Source organism: Balaenoptera borealis, assembly GCF_965194805.1.
Source record: "Balaenoptera borealis genome assembly, chromosome: 3".
NCBI classification, from domain to species: Eukaryota; Metazoa; Chordata; class Mammalia; order Artiodactyla; family Balaenopteridae; genus Balaenoptera; species Balaenoptera borealis.
Window position 1 is genome coordinate 141,539,354 of NC_138866.1, and position 17,052 is coordinate 141,556,405.

Genomic DNA, 17,052 nt, shown 5'->3' on the forward strand with positions numbered 1-17,052 from the left:
AGCTATGTGGCTTCATGGGGTTTTTGCCTCAGTCTTATGACTTATACAATGGGGATAATGATTTCTGCATCTTCCCAACTCACATGATTCTTTGGAAGTTCCTGTGACACTATAAGACACAAAATGACTTTCTTAATTATACAACTCTTGATAGGCATTGAGGATTTAATCCAACAAACATTTATTGAGCAATTGCTGTGTGCTATGCACCACCCCTGGTGCTGTGATGGACATGGATGAATAAAACACGGTCCCTGCCCTTGGCGAGCTTACAATCTAAGAACGGTCATAAGACAAGTGCACAATAACTATAATACAAGGCAGAATATGGTACGTGCCATGAGAAAGGTACAAATAAAGTGCTACGGTGGTTCAGTGGAGGGAGAGATCCCAGTGGTTGGTAGATCGGGAGGGGGCTTCATGAAAGATGTGGTTTCTGCATGGGCCTCGAAAGAACCAGAAGAGAGTGTTCCAGGGGATGAGAACAGCAAGACCAAAGGCACAGAGACAGGAAAACCGGACACCCCTTCCAGGAATGACGGCTATTCTAGATGGACTGGTACAAGGTGTAAAGGAAGGATGGGGCTTTACTGGATGGTCTGTAATGTCAGGACGAAGACTTGCACATTATTTTAAAAGTTTGTGAATGGCTGGAGATAAAAAAAAAAGTCTCTATGAATGTTTAAGATGTACTGGAGAACATGCAAGCATGCCCAGAGGAAATCTGGGAGAGGAGACTGCTGCTGAAATTGAGAGACCAGAAGGCAAGGATAGTGCAAGAGTAGCAAAGGAATGCATGGAGAAGAAATGAAGATGACTTTAGGGTCTCAGAATTGGGTGGTTGAGAGGATCATGGGTCTTCTAACAGTAAAAGGAGAGATTGTAGAGGAAGGGGAGGCAGAGATGATACACTTGGCTTCAGAGATGTTGAGTTTCTGGCGCTGCTGGAGCAGACGGGGTGAATGACCAACGAGCAGTGTGCAATCGAGCCTGGAGCTCAGGGGAGGCGCTAGGCTGCAGGAAGTGGAGGATGGCTCCAAAGGAAGGCGGGAGGTTGCTGATGAGTGTGCAGGGATGTGATGAAAGGGGGCCGAGGAGAGGACGCCAAGGTGGGGAAGGTCTAAGTGTGGGGCAAGAAGGAGAGAGGGAAATAATGGTCGGATTTACCTCAACTACTTTTTAGATTAAGGTAAGGGTGTCAATAAATAAATCATAAATACATAAATAAATAAATACATAAATAAACAACAAAGGGGCATTGGCAAAGGAGAAGAGTCACGAGAACGTGGCTTCCTGGGCACCAAGGGGACAGGGAACGTCCAGGAGGAGTCAGTGTAGAGCCAAGCAGTGCAAAAAGCTTGGTGATGAGAAAGGGCTTTTGACGTGGCAGCTGAGTCTCTGGTCCCAGGAGCATGGGGACCACGAGGGGGTCGAGAGGAAAGGCGGTGCCAGCACCAGAAAGCCCCCCACCCCCAGGTCTGTTGGTGAAGGGACGAGCCACAGGAGCCAGGATGGGTGGAATGAGTGCCTGTTGGTGGAAAGAGAGGACAGAGGCGGCAGAGCGGCTGAGGACCAGTGAGAGGACAAATGTCGTTTCCTCAGAAGTGGGAGGAAGGAAGTGAAAGGGGAGGGGAGAGATCAAGAGATTTTGAGGAGAGACTGCATTTCAGATGATTCCATCTCTTCACGGAAGGAGGAGGCTGACGGTGGGAGTCATTTGGGGGTTTGAGGCGAATGGAGAAGATCTGAGGGGCTTCAGGGTGGGTGATGATGGGGTGACTGGGGATTGACTGATGGTCAAAAGGAGGTTGGCTGACTGACCGCCTGCTCCCGGAGGCCTGTGGCCACTGTTATTACAAGGCAGCAGATCAGGGTACCGGGTACCAGGTACAGGCTGGGACTCCGTGGGGCTGCCCCAGACTAGCTGGGCTGCGTCAGAGGCTGCAGGGGAACCTCGGGCAAATTGAGCTCTAAGTAGGAGAAAAGGACAGGCTGCCTCCTGATCATGGTGCCCAGATGGAGAGGGCGAGGGGGGAGGGGAAGCCGAGGTCTCTGGAACTCACGCCATCACAGGGCCAAAGTGTTTTGGCAGTACAGGACCTGCAGGTTGGGAATGGTGATGTGTGGATTGTCCTGGGTCCCCAGCCTTCTCTGGAGAGAACCCAGAGGCAGGTTTTAAGAGTTCCTTCCCTTTCCACTCCATCAATTTCAGTTTAAGGAACCAAGACCAAGAAGAGACAGAAAGAAAACTGTGTTTTCCAAAGAGCTCTGGCCCCTTTACTCCCCTGCAGGTGGGCACTGGCAGGTACGTGGAACGCAGGGCCAAGTCCAAGACCTGACATCGGGTTCCTCTCTGCATTCACCACTGGAACCTTCTGGAACCCAAGGCCTTAGCTAATCCACTGAGGCCCCACTGGCAATTTTGCCTGTTCCCCAGGGCACTGCAAGCTTCAACAATGAAATGTCTTCCAAGGCCTCTGAGATCCTCAAGATGAAAGGCCCTGGAGAAGTGTAAAATATGATACTAATTATTTCCACTTCTTGTGAGAAGTCCAAACCATTCTGTTCCCATAGAGCCTGTTAGGGCTGTTGCTTTTTTAAATATTAATTTTATAATGCAAATCCCAAATCTCAGACTTCAAGCGTCAACAAGAAGAACAACAAGGGAAGAAACACGGAGACGTAGTATCGTGATCTTGGTTTGGAGCTGGAGCGTCCGCATGCAGGGTTAATAGGTTCTGAGCATCCTTCCACTGTCTCCACTGGCTTCCCGTCAGGCATTAATTTAGAGCAAATGTCCTGCTTGAATTGCCATTGATTAATTATGTCCAGTCTCATATGCTTGGGAGCGGATCTTGATCCCTTTTCTTAACCCCCTTCACCTTCAAGATAATGTTTTTTTACTTATCTTTCAAATATATTTTAAAACACTGTTATTTATCAGGCAAGGGAATCAAGCTAACAAATCAAGCTGGCTAATGCTTGTCTATATGTGACCTGTCATTCCAGCCCCTAAAATATCGGCATCAAGCCCAGGTTTCCCTGGGGAGATTATGTCCAGTATTTGGATACTACATTTGGCTTTGGGTTTAAAAAAAAAGTCTTAACTCTTAATCTTAATAGGGGGGAAAAGGATTTTGCCAAATTCTAAAATCAGTGCCTCTGTGAAAAGAGGGAGGTGGGGATGGACATTGGAACCTCTCCCCACAGAGCTGGAAACCTCAGTGTTGGAGCTCAGTGCCGGTGAGTGTGACGATCAGGGTAGGAAAGTGACAAGAAAGCGACATTGACACAGCAGTCTGGATGCAGAGATGCCCCCCTGGAGTGCACAATGCAGAAAGCAAACACAGTGGCTGTAGAGAAATGGAGCTCGACGCTTAACATTCTTCCAGGCCTCACACTCTGGGGCTCCCGAGGCACCCAGAAAGGCAATCATATATATTTTAAAGGAATGACATTTATCTTTGCGGTGCCCTTTCACGCTTTTGCAGCAGCTTCCCTGGAGGCAGAAGGGAATAGTGCAGTCCCTCCTGTGACATTCTAACAGAGCAGGAAGGAGGTTAACCCTGAGGATGAAAGCCCAGGGTCCCTTCCTCCTTGACAACTCAAGTGGCTTTAAAGAACAACCACCACATTTTGGACACTCTTTTGCCTTATTCGGGGCTGGAGTGCTGACTCTTAGTAGGAAGCTGCGATTTTTCAAAAACACGATTTGGAACACCCTAGCAATTTAGTGTCATCTGCCTGCTCCGTCCCAGGTTCTTGGGGGTTCTTGCAAAGCCAGAATAGGACCTGTCCACCGTGTCTTCTCCAGCCTTCTCTCCAGAGCTATGGAGGCTGGTCTGGAACAGGTGGGTCAACCGTGGTTCGTCCTGAGGGCAGTCCAACTCTAAGTTCATGGAACCAAGTCCTCAGCTCTGACGTGGCCTCTGCTCCTTGGTGACCGTGTGCTCCTTGGCTGGGCTGAACGTTCCAACCTCCCTCTTCCTGGGAACAGCACCATTTTAGACTTGGGTCAAGTTGTCCCCTCTGGTCTTGGCTCACCCAGAATCCACATTTCTCAGAGGCTCGGGGCAGCTGCCAACAGGTGGTTCTCCAATCATCCATGAGCCCAAAGGTCCCTCCAACTTGGGAGGCAGTGTGTCATCCAAAGTCATGGGACTGACTTCTCTTCCTGTCAAGTCCTTCTGCCCCCAAAGATGCACTGAGTCTCAGTCTGATCCAGGTGGGTTCTCCACACCTTCTTCCTGTGGCTTATCTGCCTAATGCTAGATGAACACCACACAGTTATAAATACTCAGGTCAATATATATATGCAGGTATAGATATATATATTCTGGTCACTGTTTTACACTTGAACAAAGAAAACCACTAGCCTGCTTGTTCTAGAGTTTGTGCCACCCCGACTCCCATCTGCCTGTGGTGTAGCCGGCAGGAAATGTGAGCCACTGAGTCCCACGGGGCGCTCACCTTACGTGGCCCCGTCGCACTGGCCGACAGTCAGTTTCAAAGCCCCCTGCTCGTGCAGGCTCTTCAGGGCCTTGAACTCCAAGGGCATGGTATGGGGGCCGGCCTGGGAAGTGTAGCCGTACTTGAGGCTGTCGTAATAGTGGTACTTGACGGGGTTCTGGTTCTGATCTAGCGGAAAGGGCCAGAAGCCATAGAGGTAGATCTGGTTGCAGAAACGCGTGGCCAGGGTGTACATCAAGAGGCCCGTGGTGGGTCTTTTGATGTGAACTTTGTTAGTCAGCCAGTATCTGGGAAAAAAAAAAAAAAAAGTGAAACAAAGAAACAAAAAAGAAACCTGAGTTTGCGAATCATCCTTTCCAGGAAGGGGAAGATTCTGTCCTGGGCCACAGCCTGCCTCCTGCGAGCTGCAGACATGAGGCTGAGAGATGAAAGGGGCTTGCCCAAGTTCACCTAGGTAGAAAGGGCAGGACCTTGACTTGAACTCAGGCCGGTTGAAATCTAAAGCAGGGGCTGGCAAACTTTTTCTGTAAAGGGCCAGGTGGCAACAATTGTTGGCTTTGCGGCCATACTCCTGGCCTCTGCCGTTGTAGCACGAGAGCGCCACGGACAGCACACACGGATGCGGCTGCGCCATAGTTTGCCGACCCTGATAAAGGGCCGCCTCTTGCATGGTGCCCACCGCCTATTGCCTCACCTGACTTTGACAGGGGTTGACCTCCTTGCCTCCTAAGCATCGTCAGATTTCTTTCCCATCCCCGCCCACAGGCCCCGCCCCCCGCCCCCTTCCGCCTCTGACGCAGGCTGCCCATCTCTGAGCGTGCGTGGCTTCCCTGAGGGCAGAGGGAGCAGCAAACAGCGGCCTGCCCTGTGAGGCTGGGTTCTGCAAAGGAATCTGTCGGGAGTATGAGAGGAAACACGGGGCGGGGGCAGGGCGGGGAGAGCAGAGCTTTAGGCTAAGGGCTTCCTGTATTGAGTGAGGGGCTGAGCTACCTTTGTACATAGAGGGCCTTGGTTTACCTTAATCGAGAAAGAAGTGAGGAAGAAACCATCTTCATTTAGCAGGCTAAGCAACAGAGGTTGAGAGGGGGTTTCAGTGACAGTTCTGTCTACAGCTACCTGTGTGCCTTTGAGCAAGTTGCTTCTCCCTGCTGGACCCACTTTTTCACATTTATGCAATGATGGGGCACAGACCAAGGGATTGCCAAGACAGCCTCCAAGTTCCAGCACAATGCAGAAGTGTCTTCAGAAGTGGGAAAATAGACACTCTCTTTGCCATCATTTTTGTTTTCCATCATGGTTTTTCTCCTGCTTGGATTTAGAACCCACTGGGATGCGTGGTCCAACCTCTTTATTTCTAGTGAAACCTTCCACTTACCCAATGCTGAACCCTTTTAAATGTAATGCGTATGCCTTGGTGGAAAGCCGTACTTCCCTATCACAAACTCCTTACTACTGTGTCTACACTAGACAGTGTCCGTGGTTTTTGGTACTCAAACACACTCTGTGGGCCCCCATCCCACAAGCTCCCATTTGCCACTGTGAAAAACACCCACTCCCCACCGGAAGCACAGGCCAACAAAGTTCCCCACGGCACCTCGGCACAGTGATGCCTGAGACTATAAAGTCACACATGTCAATTAAATTCATGCCAGAAGGTAAAACGATGCTGGACAGAACACTTACATATTGCTGAAAGTTACAACTGTTTTACATTATTAACAGTGCTTCTAGCTCAAAGTTTGGGGGCAGCTTCTCTAGAAGCCCAAGTATACCCTTCCTTTTGCAAGAGGATCCTTCTGCAGCTCCAAAATAGGAACCCCCAAACATTTCAGAGACTCAAGCTTAAATCCTTTAGCTTTTCAGGGAGGCATTAGCCTTTGTATCAGACAGGGTTATAGATCCCTAATAACCCATATAATTTCACTAAATCATATACTATTGGATATAATAAAATTTATTTCAAGGCTCCCTCCCACCCCATCCTTTCTGTCAGGCCAGGGTGATCTGAATTTCCCCCCTAACATTGATGATGGAGTCTGTGGTCCCCAACAGCCAGAATCAGAGTGAACATGATTCTTCTGGGCACTGCAGGTGGCCCCCTTTCACAACTGCTGTTGTTTCATAAGCCTGTCAGTTGAAGGCCCCTTTCTTTGTACCCTCTCCTTTTTCATCTTGTCTGAGCCAAGAAACTTCCCTGCAGCTGAATTTTCCAACCTGGAATCAGACAGAGGGATAGAGGCAGAGGACAGAAGAATGGCTCTAGTAACTGCAGACACAATAAAAAAATAATAGGAAAAGAGTTGGCGGACATACCATGGAACTTCATCATTTCTGTCCTGCATGCTTGAGAAGTTTCATCCCAGCTGATATGTAGGAGGCATGGTGCTGGCCCAGGGGGATGCTTGATGCTGAGACTGGGGCTTATTAGATAGGGAGCCCTTCCTTAGACTACCTCAATACTCTATACGCTCAGTGGGGCTGAACTGAGCTTGGGAGGACCCTGGGGGGTGAAGGCAGGGAGAGTGCATGGAGGAGAAAAATCCAGAAGAGCAGCAGCTGACCCTTGCCAAGTGCTTATCCACCTCGGCTTAACTACATCTAATAACGGGGAGCTCACCCCCTCTTGAGCTAGTCCATTGCACTTTCAGCTTTAACTCAATGGTTCTCAACCTAGGCTGCCCCCTGGTATCGCCTGGAGCTTTAAGAGGACCCATCCTGGGTCCCACATCCAGGTGCAGCCTGGACGCTGGGATTTTTAAAACCTCCCCCAGTAATTCAAATGTGCAGCCAAGGCTAAGAAGCCCTGCTCTAACTGGTAGGTGGTTCTGCCAAAAGAACCTAAGAATGAGACTTACTTAGAGAAAAGAGGGGGAAAAAGTAAGCATAAGGGATAGTCATCGAGTTTTAAAGACAATTGGGCCTGGAGAACTCATCTAGCTCAGCGGCCTGGCAGGGGATATAGCTGAGTGAGCTGGGAGTTGGGACATGTGTGTAAGGAAAACTGACACTGGCCTCTGTGTTGCCAAGGCAATAGGAAGTGGTGGGGACTGTGGCATCTAAAGGGGTAGCTGGTTTTATTGTTGTCTTGTATGGTCATGTCAAATTTTCTGATTTTTTCAAAGGTATCAGAAATCTGGATTTTAACACAAATTCTCCAAATTTTTAAATGTTGGCAACTACTTTAAAAAATTTTTTTAAATCCAGTGAGTCCCTATTGGGTGAGTTAACAGACCATATCTATGGGTAATCCACAGTTCTCCTGGATTGAACTTGCCTCTTCTTTCAATTTACAGAGGAAAAAGTGAGAATCCAGGGTGACTTGCCTGAGAAGAGGCAAACCTCTCACGCAGCTGGTCAGATAGAGCTTGGATAAAATGCAGCCTCCCCGCTCCTGGTTCTTGGGCTTTTTTCACTCCATGGTGATTCTGGGGGGTGGGGGCATTGTCGGGGCTTGGGATGAGCTGGCTGCAGCTGCTGTTGACTCTATCCAGGGACACACGAGCCACGGGCTGTGTCCCCTCATGAGAGCATCTCAAAGACTGTTCACTCACTGAGAAATCCAAGCCCTAACAACGGCCACATGACAGATTAGGGATTTGCGGTTTGTTTATTTTCTGATTGCAAGGGTTTAGCAGGGTAAAGCTTTCAGAAATAAATTTCTTTTCAAGCCATTGATGCTCTGCCCAGAGAGAGGCAGGGAAGAATTGAATCAGTGGGGAAACGTCCAAGTAGCTCATAGGTGGGTCTGAGTTTACCCAGACGCGTGCAGTGCCCTCCCCGTAGATGTGCCTTTCCCCTACATGTCCTCTTGGTGAACTCTCTTTTTTTTTTTCCCCTCAAACTGAGCACGTGAATCACGTCTTCCTGGAAATGCTCCCTTTGTTTTACTCTCTTCTCAGCTCAAACTGAGTTAGTCATTCCCCCCTTATTATTATGAGTTTTGTTTCCATGGATCCTATTGTGCTTATCAACCCGAGCTGATCCTTCATTACTGTATGGGTTGGACTCCCACTCAAAACTGTACTGTGATCTCCCCAAGAGCAGAGGCCGTGCCTTACACTCCTTTGTGGGGTCATCAGAGGCACCTGGCTCTGTGTGTGGTGCAGCCAAGGCACAATGGCAGAGACAGCATCCCTCAACCAATCCTGCATGGGCTTGCCTATATCTCTCAGCATCCCTTGTAAATGAGCTGGGGTCACATGACCAGTTCTGGCCAATAGACTGCAATAGAAAATGGTCCCTACTGGACCAACTGTTCCCCGAGAGCTTACTCCTGCCTTGGAGAACCTCAGTGCCTCCTGGAAAGATGATGTCAGCCTAAGATGAAAGAAGCCTACATCCTAGAGTCACTGGTTGGAAGACAGCTCCAACCAACCTGTATCACACTTTGCAAGGATGAGAAATAAACTTCTGTTGTGCTAAATCACAAGGGTTTCAGGGATTGTTATTGTAGCATAAACTAGAATTGATTATCCTGGCTTCCATGGCGCTTGGCAACGTTGAACTTAAATGGATTTGAAAAATGGGAAGAAGTAGAAAAGGAGAGAGGGGGAAGCTAGCAGTGCATGCAGCTTAGTGACTCTGGCCAGCTAGGACAGGAATAGAAATGTCCAGACTCTCAGATCTGCTACCCAGAACCACTCACTGGGAAAGGTGTTAACAGCAAAAGAGGCTCCAGAATGAATTGAGAGCTCAGTGGCAGGGAGGGACCCTCTCATTTCCGATTCTGCCTCTGTGGGTAAACAAGAGCTCCTGAGTGAGGTCTGACAGGGACACGGGGGCGCCGTTTAACGAGTAGCTTGTTCTAGAAGCTGACAGTTATGCGGGAACAAATCACTCTCCATTTCCTTTATCGCTCCTCAGTCGCCCTGGCCAATTTAGAAACTGTGTGCATGGCCGACTTGTAGACGATTTCTTTCCTTGAGATAACAGCTGGGTGTTAAAACACAAACTAATTAATTTTGCCTTCCTAAACGAGGTTAGCTGGGTGCATCCAGGATGCTGTATTGACAATGCACCTTTAATATCCCAGTCTGGAGGCTTTAATTAGAAGGCAAAGTAATCTCCAAAAAGGCAGTAATTATTTTTCAAATTCGTTACCCCAATTGCCAAGACGATTAAGTGCCATATTTTATGAGCATGGACGGCAATAAATGAAGATTGCCAAAATCATCACCAAAGCACACTTGTCCTTCTCCCTGGATTCCTGTGCTTGGTATGTGGCAAGCATGATGGCTACCATGGTTGGAAAAAGTGACCAAAGGGGCTTTCTCTAAGAAGCTGAAAGCACTTTGTGGGATATAGCTCATATCGTCCTTAAGGAACAGGAATGCCTCGCAGGTGGTCATCGAGGGATACTTGGTGATGCTTTGCACAGGACCATCAGCAAAGCCAGAAACAGGGTTCTCAGACTCCTGGTCTCCGTCATCTACATCACCAGCCTGGGCTCTGGTCCAGGGACCTCAAAGCCCATTGCTGTCTTTCCTTGGGAGCACGTTAGAGCTCTGGTGTCTTGGGGGGCATCTCAGGATGTAGCTTCCCAGCTTTGTAGAACTGGAGATCGGGGGGTTTGTTTCAGAATTTGAGGCTGGTGTGCAGAGCTGGTTAAGCCCTGGGGATGCTTGAGGCTGATTCCTGGTCCCCAGGCCTCCATGCTTACCCAAGCCAGTGTTCTCACTCAAGTAAGCCAGGCTAGTCTCAAGTATTACCATGCCACCAAAAGCTCCCCCATGACTCCTGGGGTCCACAGGATAACATCCAGCAGCCTCAGCCCAACTTGTGAAGCCCTTGAGATTTGGGCCTGAGATCCCTCCCACCACCTGGCATGCACAGCCACACTGCCACCAGGAACTTCTGGTTTCTTCCAGGACACCACCACCACCTCCTACTTCTCCTGGCTGGCAACTCCTTCTCAGCTTCCCTGAAGGAAGCCTTCTAGGACCTGCCTGGATGGTTTTGTGTCCTGTATGTTGTTCTTTTCCTATCCTAGCACTGATCATGCTATGCTATAATGATTTGTTTACTTGTCTTCCTCCTCCCCTACAATTTAAATTTCTATGAGCAAGTAGGTTGACTTCTTGCTTCCATGTAACCCCAGATCCGAGCATAGCTCACCCACAGAGTGGGTGCTTCACAGATCTTTGTTTACTGAAGCAGTGAGTGAAGATTAGCAAGTAGGGGTTAATGTCTCCCTTCGGGGGCACTGGCAGGAGAGGTGGAAGGAGCCTGGCCTTACCCTAAACCCTTCTAGGCAGCCACTGGGTTCTCACATGTGAAAGGTGGGCTAACAGCATCCTAGACAGTATGTTGCCAAAAGAAAGAAGGAAAAACCATGATGCCGGTTACTTAAGGCGTTCCTCCTGCTACAGGTGGGGGTGGGCCCAGGGAGTCTAGAGACTGTAGCTCCCGCACAGGTATCGCTTCTGTCACTAGAGGCCCTGCAGGGACCCAGCAAGACTATTTCTTGGGAATTTAAACCTTCTGGCTAGACTCTGGAATCTAAACTGAGGCCACTACAAATAGAAAAAAAAGTTATATTTAACCTCATTCATAATTAAAGGAATTCAATTTCACACAACGAGATGCCATTTTTCACTGGATTGGCAGAGATAATAGATGTTGACAATACATCATGTTGGGGAGGTTATGGGAAAACAGGTATTTTCAATAATCATAGGTGGGAGTGTAAATTGGTACATACCTCTGTGGTGGGCAATTTGGCAACCTCTATGAAAACTAACAATGTATATAGCATATATCCATCTCTCTTTTTTAGCAATGGCACATCTAAAAAGCAAGACTACATATATACATATGTGTGTAGATGCCAGTCCAGGACAATTGCTGTAATACTGATCATACCAGCAGAAGACTGGAAAAGCCTGCGATGCCCACTGATGCCTTCTGCTAACAGAAATTATGGTCCAGACACGGTGTAGTGTTAAGCAGCTGTGAAGGAGAATGAGGTGTTGCATGTTGATATGGAATAATTTCCAGAATTTAGCAAAGTGCAGTACTTAAAACATGCTCCCTTAGGTTGAAAGTGGATATTTCTGGAAGGATACACATAGAAAAACCAGTTTAATAGGCTGCTTCTGTGGAGGAGGGCTCACTTTTCACTTGAAATCCTTCCATACTATTTGGCTTTTTCTTTTGACTATGTCCATTGCTATTTAAAAGAAAATGGAGACAATCCATTAAAAATGACCAATGCCATCTGTGCTTTAACACCCCAGACCTTCCTCCCTTTTTTAGGTAACACCACCATGCAATGCACTTCCACACTCCGTGTCCACTGGAGGAGACTGGGCCTCAACTCCTGTGACCGGCCCTGGGGACGTGCTCTGTGGACTCTGATAGGCATGTCTGGGAGGGGGCCCTCCAGCCTGAGCTGGTCTCATCCCTGCCGTCCTGCACCCTGCTTCCTCTCACCCCCTGGACCTGCCCTCCGGCCTCAGGTTCTGCTCCCCTCTGACAGGGAGCAAGGCCTACTTTGCTGAGCCACTGCTCCAGCCCTGGGAGGGGTGCCCGCTGGATCAGTGCCTTCCGAAGGCCTAGGCTCAGCACTCCTGATGCCTAATTAAGCATGAATTCACAGGCCTCCTGTGCCCTAGGCTTGTGGGCTGGGCGGCTGGCTACACAGGCCAGCCAGCGAGCTGCTTTCTTGCCCGAGGGCAGCCCTCTCTGTAGGTCCCAGCCTTCCGCATTGTGGTAACTGAATTAGAGCCATTCACTACCAGCTGCTGACCAGAGCTTCCCACTTCCTGCAGCCAAATTCAATTGCCTGGGTGTCCTTCCCCTCCATTGCTCACGCCCCTTGCCAACAGCCAGCCAGGGCACTGTGCCACCCTGAGGGCCGGCAGAGCCAGAAGCTCCTGGAAGCCAGGTTGGGTCAGGGGCAGTGAGTGTCAAAGGGCAGCCCTTCTGCTCAGTGTCTCTGCCCCACGCTGCCCACTTCCCTGCAATATCCAGGACCGATAACTGCCACAGATGGCAGGAATCTTGAGAGTACATGGTGGGTAGAGATCCTCATAGCACAGGTGTGTTGAATCAAAGACTCTCTGTGGGGGGCGGGTACTATCTAGCCCAACTGTTATAGGCTGAATTGCATCCCCTCGGAACTCGTATGTTGAAGTCACAACTTCCAGTACTTCAGAATGTGACCTTTGGAGATAAGGGTCTTTACAGAGATAACCAAGTTAAAATGAGGTTACTAGAGTGAGTTCTAATCCAATATAACTGATGTGCTTAAATCTGGAGACAGACAGGCACACAGGGAGAATGATGAAGATGGCCATCTACAAGCCAAAGAGAGAGCCCTGGAAGAGATTCTTCCCTCAGAGGCCCCAGAAGGATTTCTAGCCTCCAGAACTGTTCTTTAGGCCACCCAGCCTGTGGTACTTTGTTACAGCAGCCCTAGCAAACTAACACCCTAACTGTACAATATGTATTTCCCTCTCCACAGCCCAGTAAGGGGCATCCCTTGCTGTCTGGACATCTCCAAGAATGCAGAATTCATCCATTCCGAAGAGGCAACTATGCTCATTTCAGATGATCTTTATTTGTTGGAATGTTCTTCCCAGTGTCCAGAGGAAACCAGACTTACTCTAGATCCTTTCCCGACCCTAGTTCGTACCTGGAGACTCACAACCCAAATCCGCGAGCCCTTCAAGGGCAGGAACCTTGATTTATTGATTTTTGTGTTCCCCCAGCACAGGCCTGGAACCCTTGAGGTGCCTGTAAGTATTTGCTGAATAAGAAAGATTGCTCTCATACTCCTTGGAGACTTCTCTTCCCAAATCCTTTCAACTTTTGAATTTCTTTGCCACTGTGGCCCCTCTGCAGCCTGGAACCCAAAACTGAATGTGGTTCTCCAACAAGGCCATCGCTGACCTCCCTGACTCTCAAAGATGTTACCCATCCATCCATTGCTGTGGATGTGTAATGCTAAGATCACATTATCCCTTTGAGCGACCACACATCTGCTGATGGTTGGTACTGTTTATCCCTCTTTACCTGTACAACTGTTTGGAACCCAAGTACAGAATCTTGCATTCATTCATATGAAATTTCTTCCTCTTAGATTGGCTCGTTGTTTCAGCCTGTCAAGAGAAATTTGGATTCAACTCTGAGGCCCCCAATATTGGGAATTCCCCAAAAGTCACATCACCTGTGAATTTGCTAAGCAGACAATTGATGCCTTCATGTAAGTCACTGGTAAAAATGGGGACAGTTGGCAGGACAGGATGCTGGTGGCCTGTTCTTAAAGATCTCCAGAAGTCAACATTAATCTAATCAATTAGTGTCTTTGGGGCATCAGTGGTCAACAGACAGTGGTCAGTCTATGTGTCAAGGATATGGGAAGGCGGGTGGCAGTGGGAAAAGCAGAGACTTTGAAGCCTCTACATGTGGATTCCAATCCCCCTCCTCCCATCTGAGTGATCTTGGGCAATTCTCTTCACATTCCTGAGCCTGTTTCCTTATGAGTAAAATGGGGATGGAAATAGTATCTATCTTATAAGGCTGTTCTGAGGTGTTCTGACCTTCCCGCTTGTTCTGCTTGGTGGGGAAGATGCCCTGTGCTTGCGATAACGGTGCTGTACAGGTGGAGTCTTGACACGCTGCTATCCACTGCGGTCTCCTAACACCACGTCTTCCGTGCAGCAGCTCCCAGCCCCCTGAGCTCATAGCACCCCCAAATCCAGAACTGGGTGGGTGTGAATTTCTGCTGCATCTGGTGCATTGCATTAAAGTGAGACAATGTGGTTAAATTCATGGTTGTGACTCTTACTGGCTGGGTGACCTCATACAAATCACCCAACTTGTCTGGTCATCAAGTTCTTCATTTGTAAAATGAAGACACTAGGGTGCTCAAAGCCAATTCCCACTTGACATTCTGATCAACAAGCACAAGGATTCTAATTTCCTCACACTTGTTATTTTCCACTGTTTTGATAATAGCCATTCTAGTGGGTGTGAAGTTGTAACGCATTGTTGTTTTGCCTTATATTTCCCTAGTGATTAGTGATGTTGAGCACCTTTTCATGTGCTTATTGGCCACTTGTATATCTACTTTGGAGAAATGTCTATTCAAGTCCTTTGGCCATTGTTGAATTGGGTTGTTTGATTTTTGTTGTTGAGTTATAGGAGATCTCTATATATTCTGGATATTAATCCCTTATTAGATAATATGATTTGCAAATATTTTCTCCTATTCTATGGGTAGCTTTTTAACTCTCTTGATATATTGTCTTTTTGGCACTCGAAGAGTTTTAATTTTGATGAAGTCCATTTTTATCTATTTTGTTGTTTGTTGTTGTTACCTGTGTTTTTGGTGTCATACTTAAGAAACCGTTGCCAAACCCAAGGTCATAAGGAGATTCCCTGTGTTTTCCTGTAAGAGTGAATTTCTTCTAAGTGAATTGTACCCTTTAAAATGGTTTCAATGGGCTATACTATCAAAAAAACAAAATAATGAGTGTTGGCCAGGATGTGGATAAATTGAATAACACGTGTTGGATGAATGTGGAGAAACTGGAACTCTTGTACACTGTTGGTAGATTGTAAAATGGTGCTGCCACTATGGAAAACAGTATGGAGGCTCCTTAAAAAATTAAAAATAGAACTATGGTATTATCCAACAATTCCATTTCTGAGTGTATATCCAAAAGAATTGAAAGCAGGGTCTCAAAGAGCTATTCGCAGACCCATGTTCATAGCAGCACTATTCACAAGAGTCAAGAGGTAAAAGCAACCCAAATGTCCATTGATGGATGAATGGACAAACAAAACATGGCATATACATACAATAGTATATTATTCAGCCTTCAAAAGGAAGGAAATTCTGACACATGCTACAACATGGATGAAAATTGAGGACATTACATTAAGTGAAATAAGTCAGTCACAAAGAAGCAAATACTATATTACTTTACTTATATGAGGTATCTAAAGTAGCCAAAATCATAGAAACAGAAGTAGAATGGTGGTTACCAGGGGTTGGATATATGAGGAAAAGGGGACTTGTGTTTAATCAGTACAGAGTTTTGGATTTGCATGAAGAAAAAGTTCTGGAGATCTGTTTCACAACAATGTGAAAATACTTAACGCTACTGAACTGTACAGTTAAAAATGGTTAAAATGGTAAATTTTATGTGGTGTATATTTTACCACAATAAAAAAATGTTTATCCTGTCCCACCCCATAAATGGGGTGTTTATTGGACAGCAGATTTTTAATAAGGAAAAAAGATTATTCTGCAAACTACAACCCATATTGGAACTTTGAGGTAAAGAACTCCTGACAGGTGAATTTGACTTGGTCGATTGTTCTATAGACTCCTTTATTAAATGGAGCCTAAATAAATTTCCCTCCCAGTGATTTCACCCTCTGGTCCTACTTCTACCTCTTGAGTCTACAGGACAAGTCTAATCCCTTGGTTGGTGGTTGGTGGCAGCTGCCATGATCACAGTAGTTATGACTGATTATCTGTCTCCCCTGTGTTGGCACAGGACACACATTCTGTCGTAGGTATTGCTCCCCAGCATAAATAGAGAAAGCAGGGCACAGGAGACAAGCCACCTGGTCAAGGATGTTATACAACCAAGGGAGTAACGGAGCTGGGATGTGAACCCAGGTGTCCCTACCTCCAAAGCTCATGTTCTTGATGCTAGGCCAGATTGCCTCTTAGCCAGGTTCCTCCTCAGCCTTCTTCTCTATGACCCCTTGCTGTTTTCTCAGGTGCCTTTGTTCTGCATCCCTCACCAGCTCATTCTTCCTCTTGCAGTAAACACCAGGTAAGTTCCCACCTGGTGGGAACAGAGGCAAGCCCTTCCTCTCAATACAGACATTGCCCACCTTCTCAGTGATGCCCTACTGGACCCAAACCCTACAGGGCCCAGTGTCTGCACAGACGGGGGGAGCATTGTCAGAAATCCATCCCAAGGCCCCTGAAGCCCTCATTCCTGCCCTCTCCCCTTGCTAAAAGGAGAACCCCTTCCCATCCGTCTCTCCTGCAGTATTTCCTCCCGGGAGTTGCTGCAAAGGAAGATGTTGCAATCTCAGGATTAACAGCCTGTTTGTTTAAAGGGCTTATTACTGGTGCTTAATGCTATTTTGACAGGTGAAAGTGAGTCAATTATAGCTGGAAATAGCTCCGGCTGCATAGTTTCTTCCAGGCGGTTGCCCATTCCCTAGCCAAGGGACTTTTTTTTTCTCTTTACCAAAGGGCACTTCGTCTCTTTCCCTCATATCCTCTGACCTCCAAACCACATAAAGACTTTCCTCCTTCCAGGAAGGAACAATGTTAAAGGCATGGAGCCTAAATCCATGAGATGGGGGTTGCTGCAGCAGCCCCTCTCCGTGAGGGGGTGAAGTGGGTGCTAAAGGGAGGCTTGAAAGGTCAACCTCCAGGATACAGAATGCAGCCCCAGTGAGCCTGGGTCCATACAGATATCACGCTTCTCCATCAGCCACGAATCTGGCTGCCTCTCATTGAATGTCTCTCTAGGTCTTTCTTGAGGGCAATGGGTTTCTGTATTGATACCCATCCTAATTAGACCAGTGCTGTTCGCAGGCTTGGGT

General features: G+C 47.6%; 1 protein-coding gene across 1 annotated transcript in view; it reads right to left on the minus strand.

The window, feature by feature from the left end:
• The window catches only part of ST8SIA2 (ST8 alpha-N-acetyl-neuraminide alpha-2,8-sialyltransferase 2), an 87,438-nt gene that overhangs the window by 24,478 nt on the left and 45,908 nt on the right, over positions 1-17,052 (minus strand). Inside the window, exons 6-7 of the mRNA XM_082388945.1 lie at positions 4,471-4,757; positions 1-4,268 (exon numbers count right to left, since the gene is read on the minus strand). The exon at positions 1-4,268 is cut by the window's left edge and continues 24,478 nt beyond it. Of these exons, the coding sequence (XP_082245071.1) occupies positions 4,472-4,757 (286 nt within the window). The 3' untranslated portion in view covers positions 1-4,268; position 4,471. The remainder of the gene's footprint in view (positions 4,269-4,470; positions 4,758-17,052) is intronic.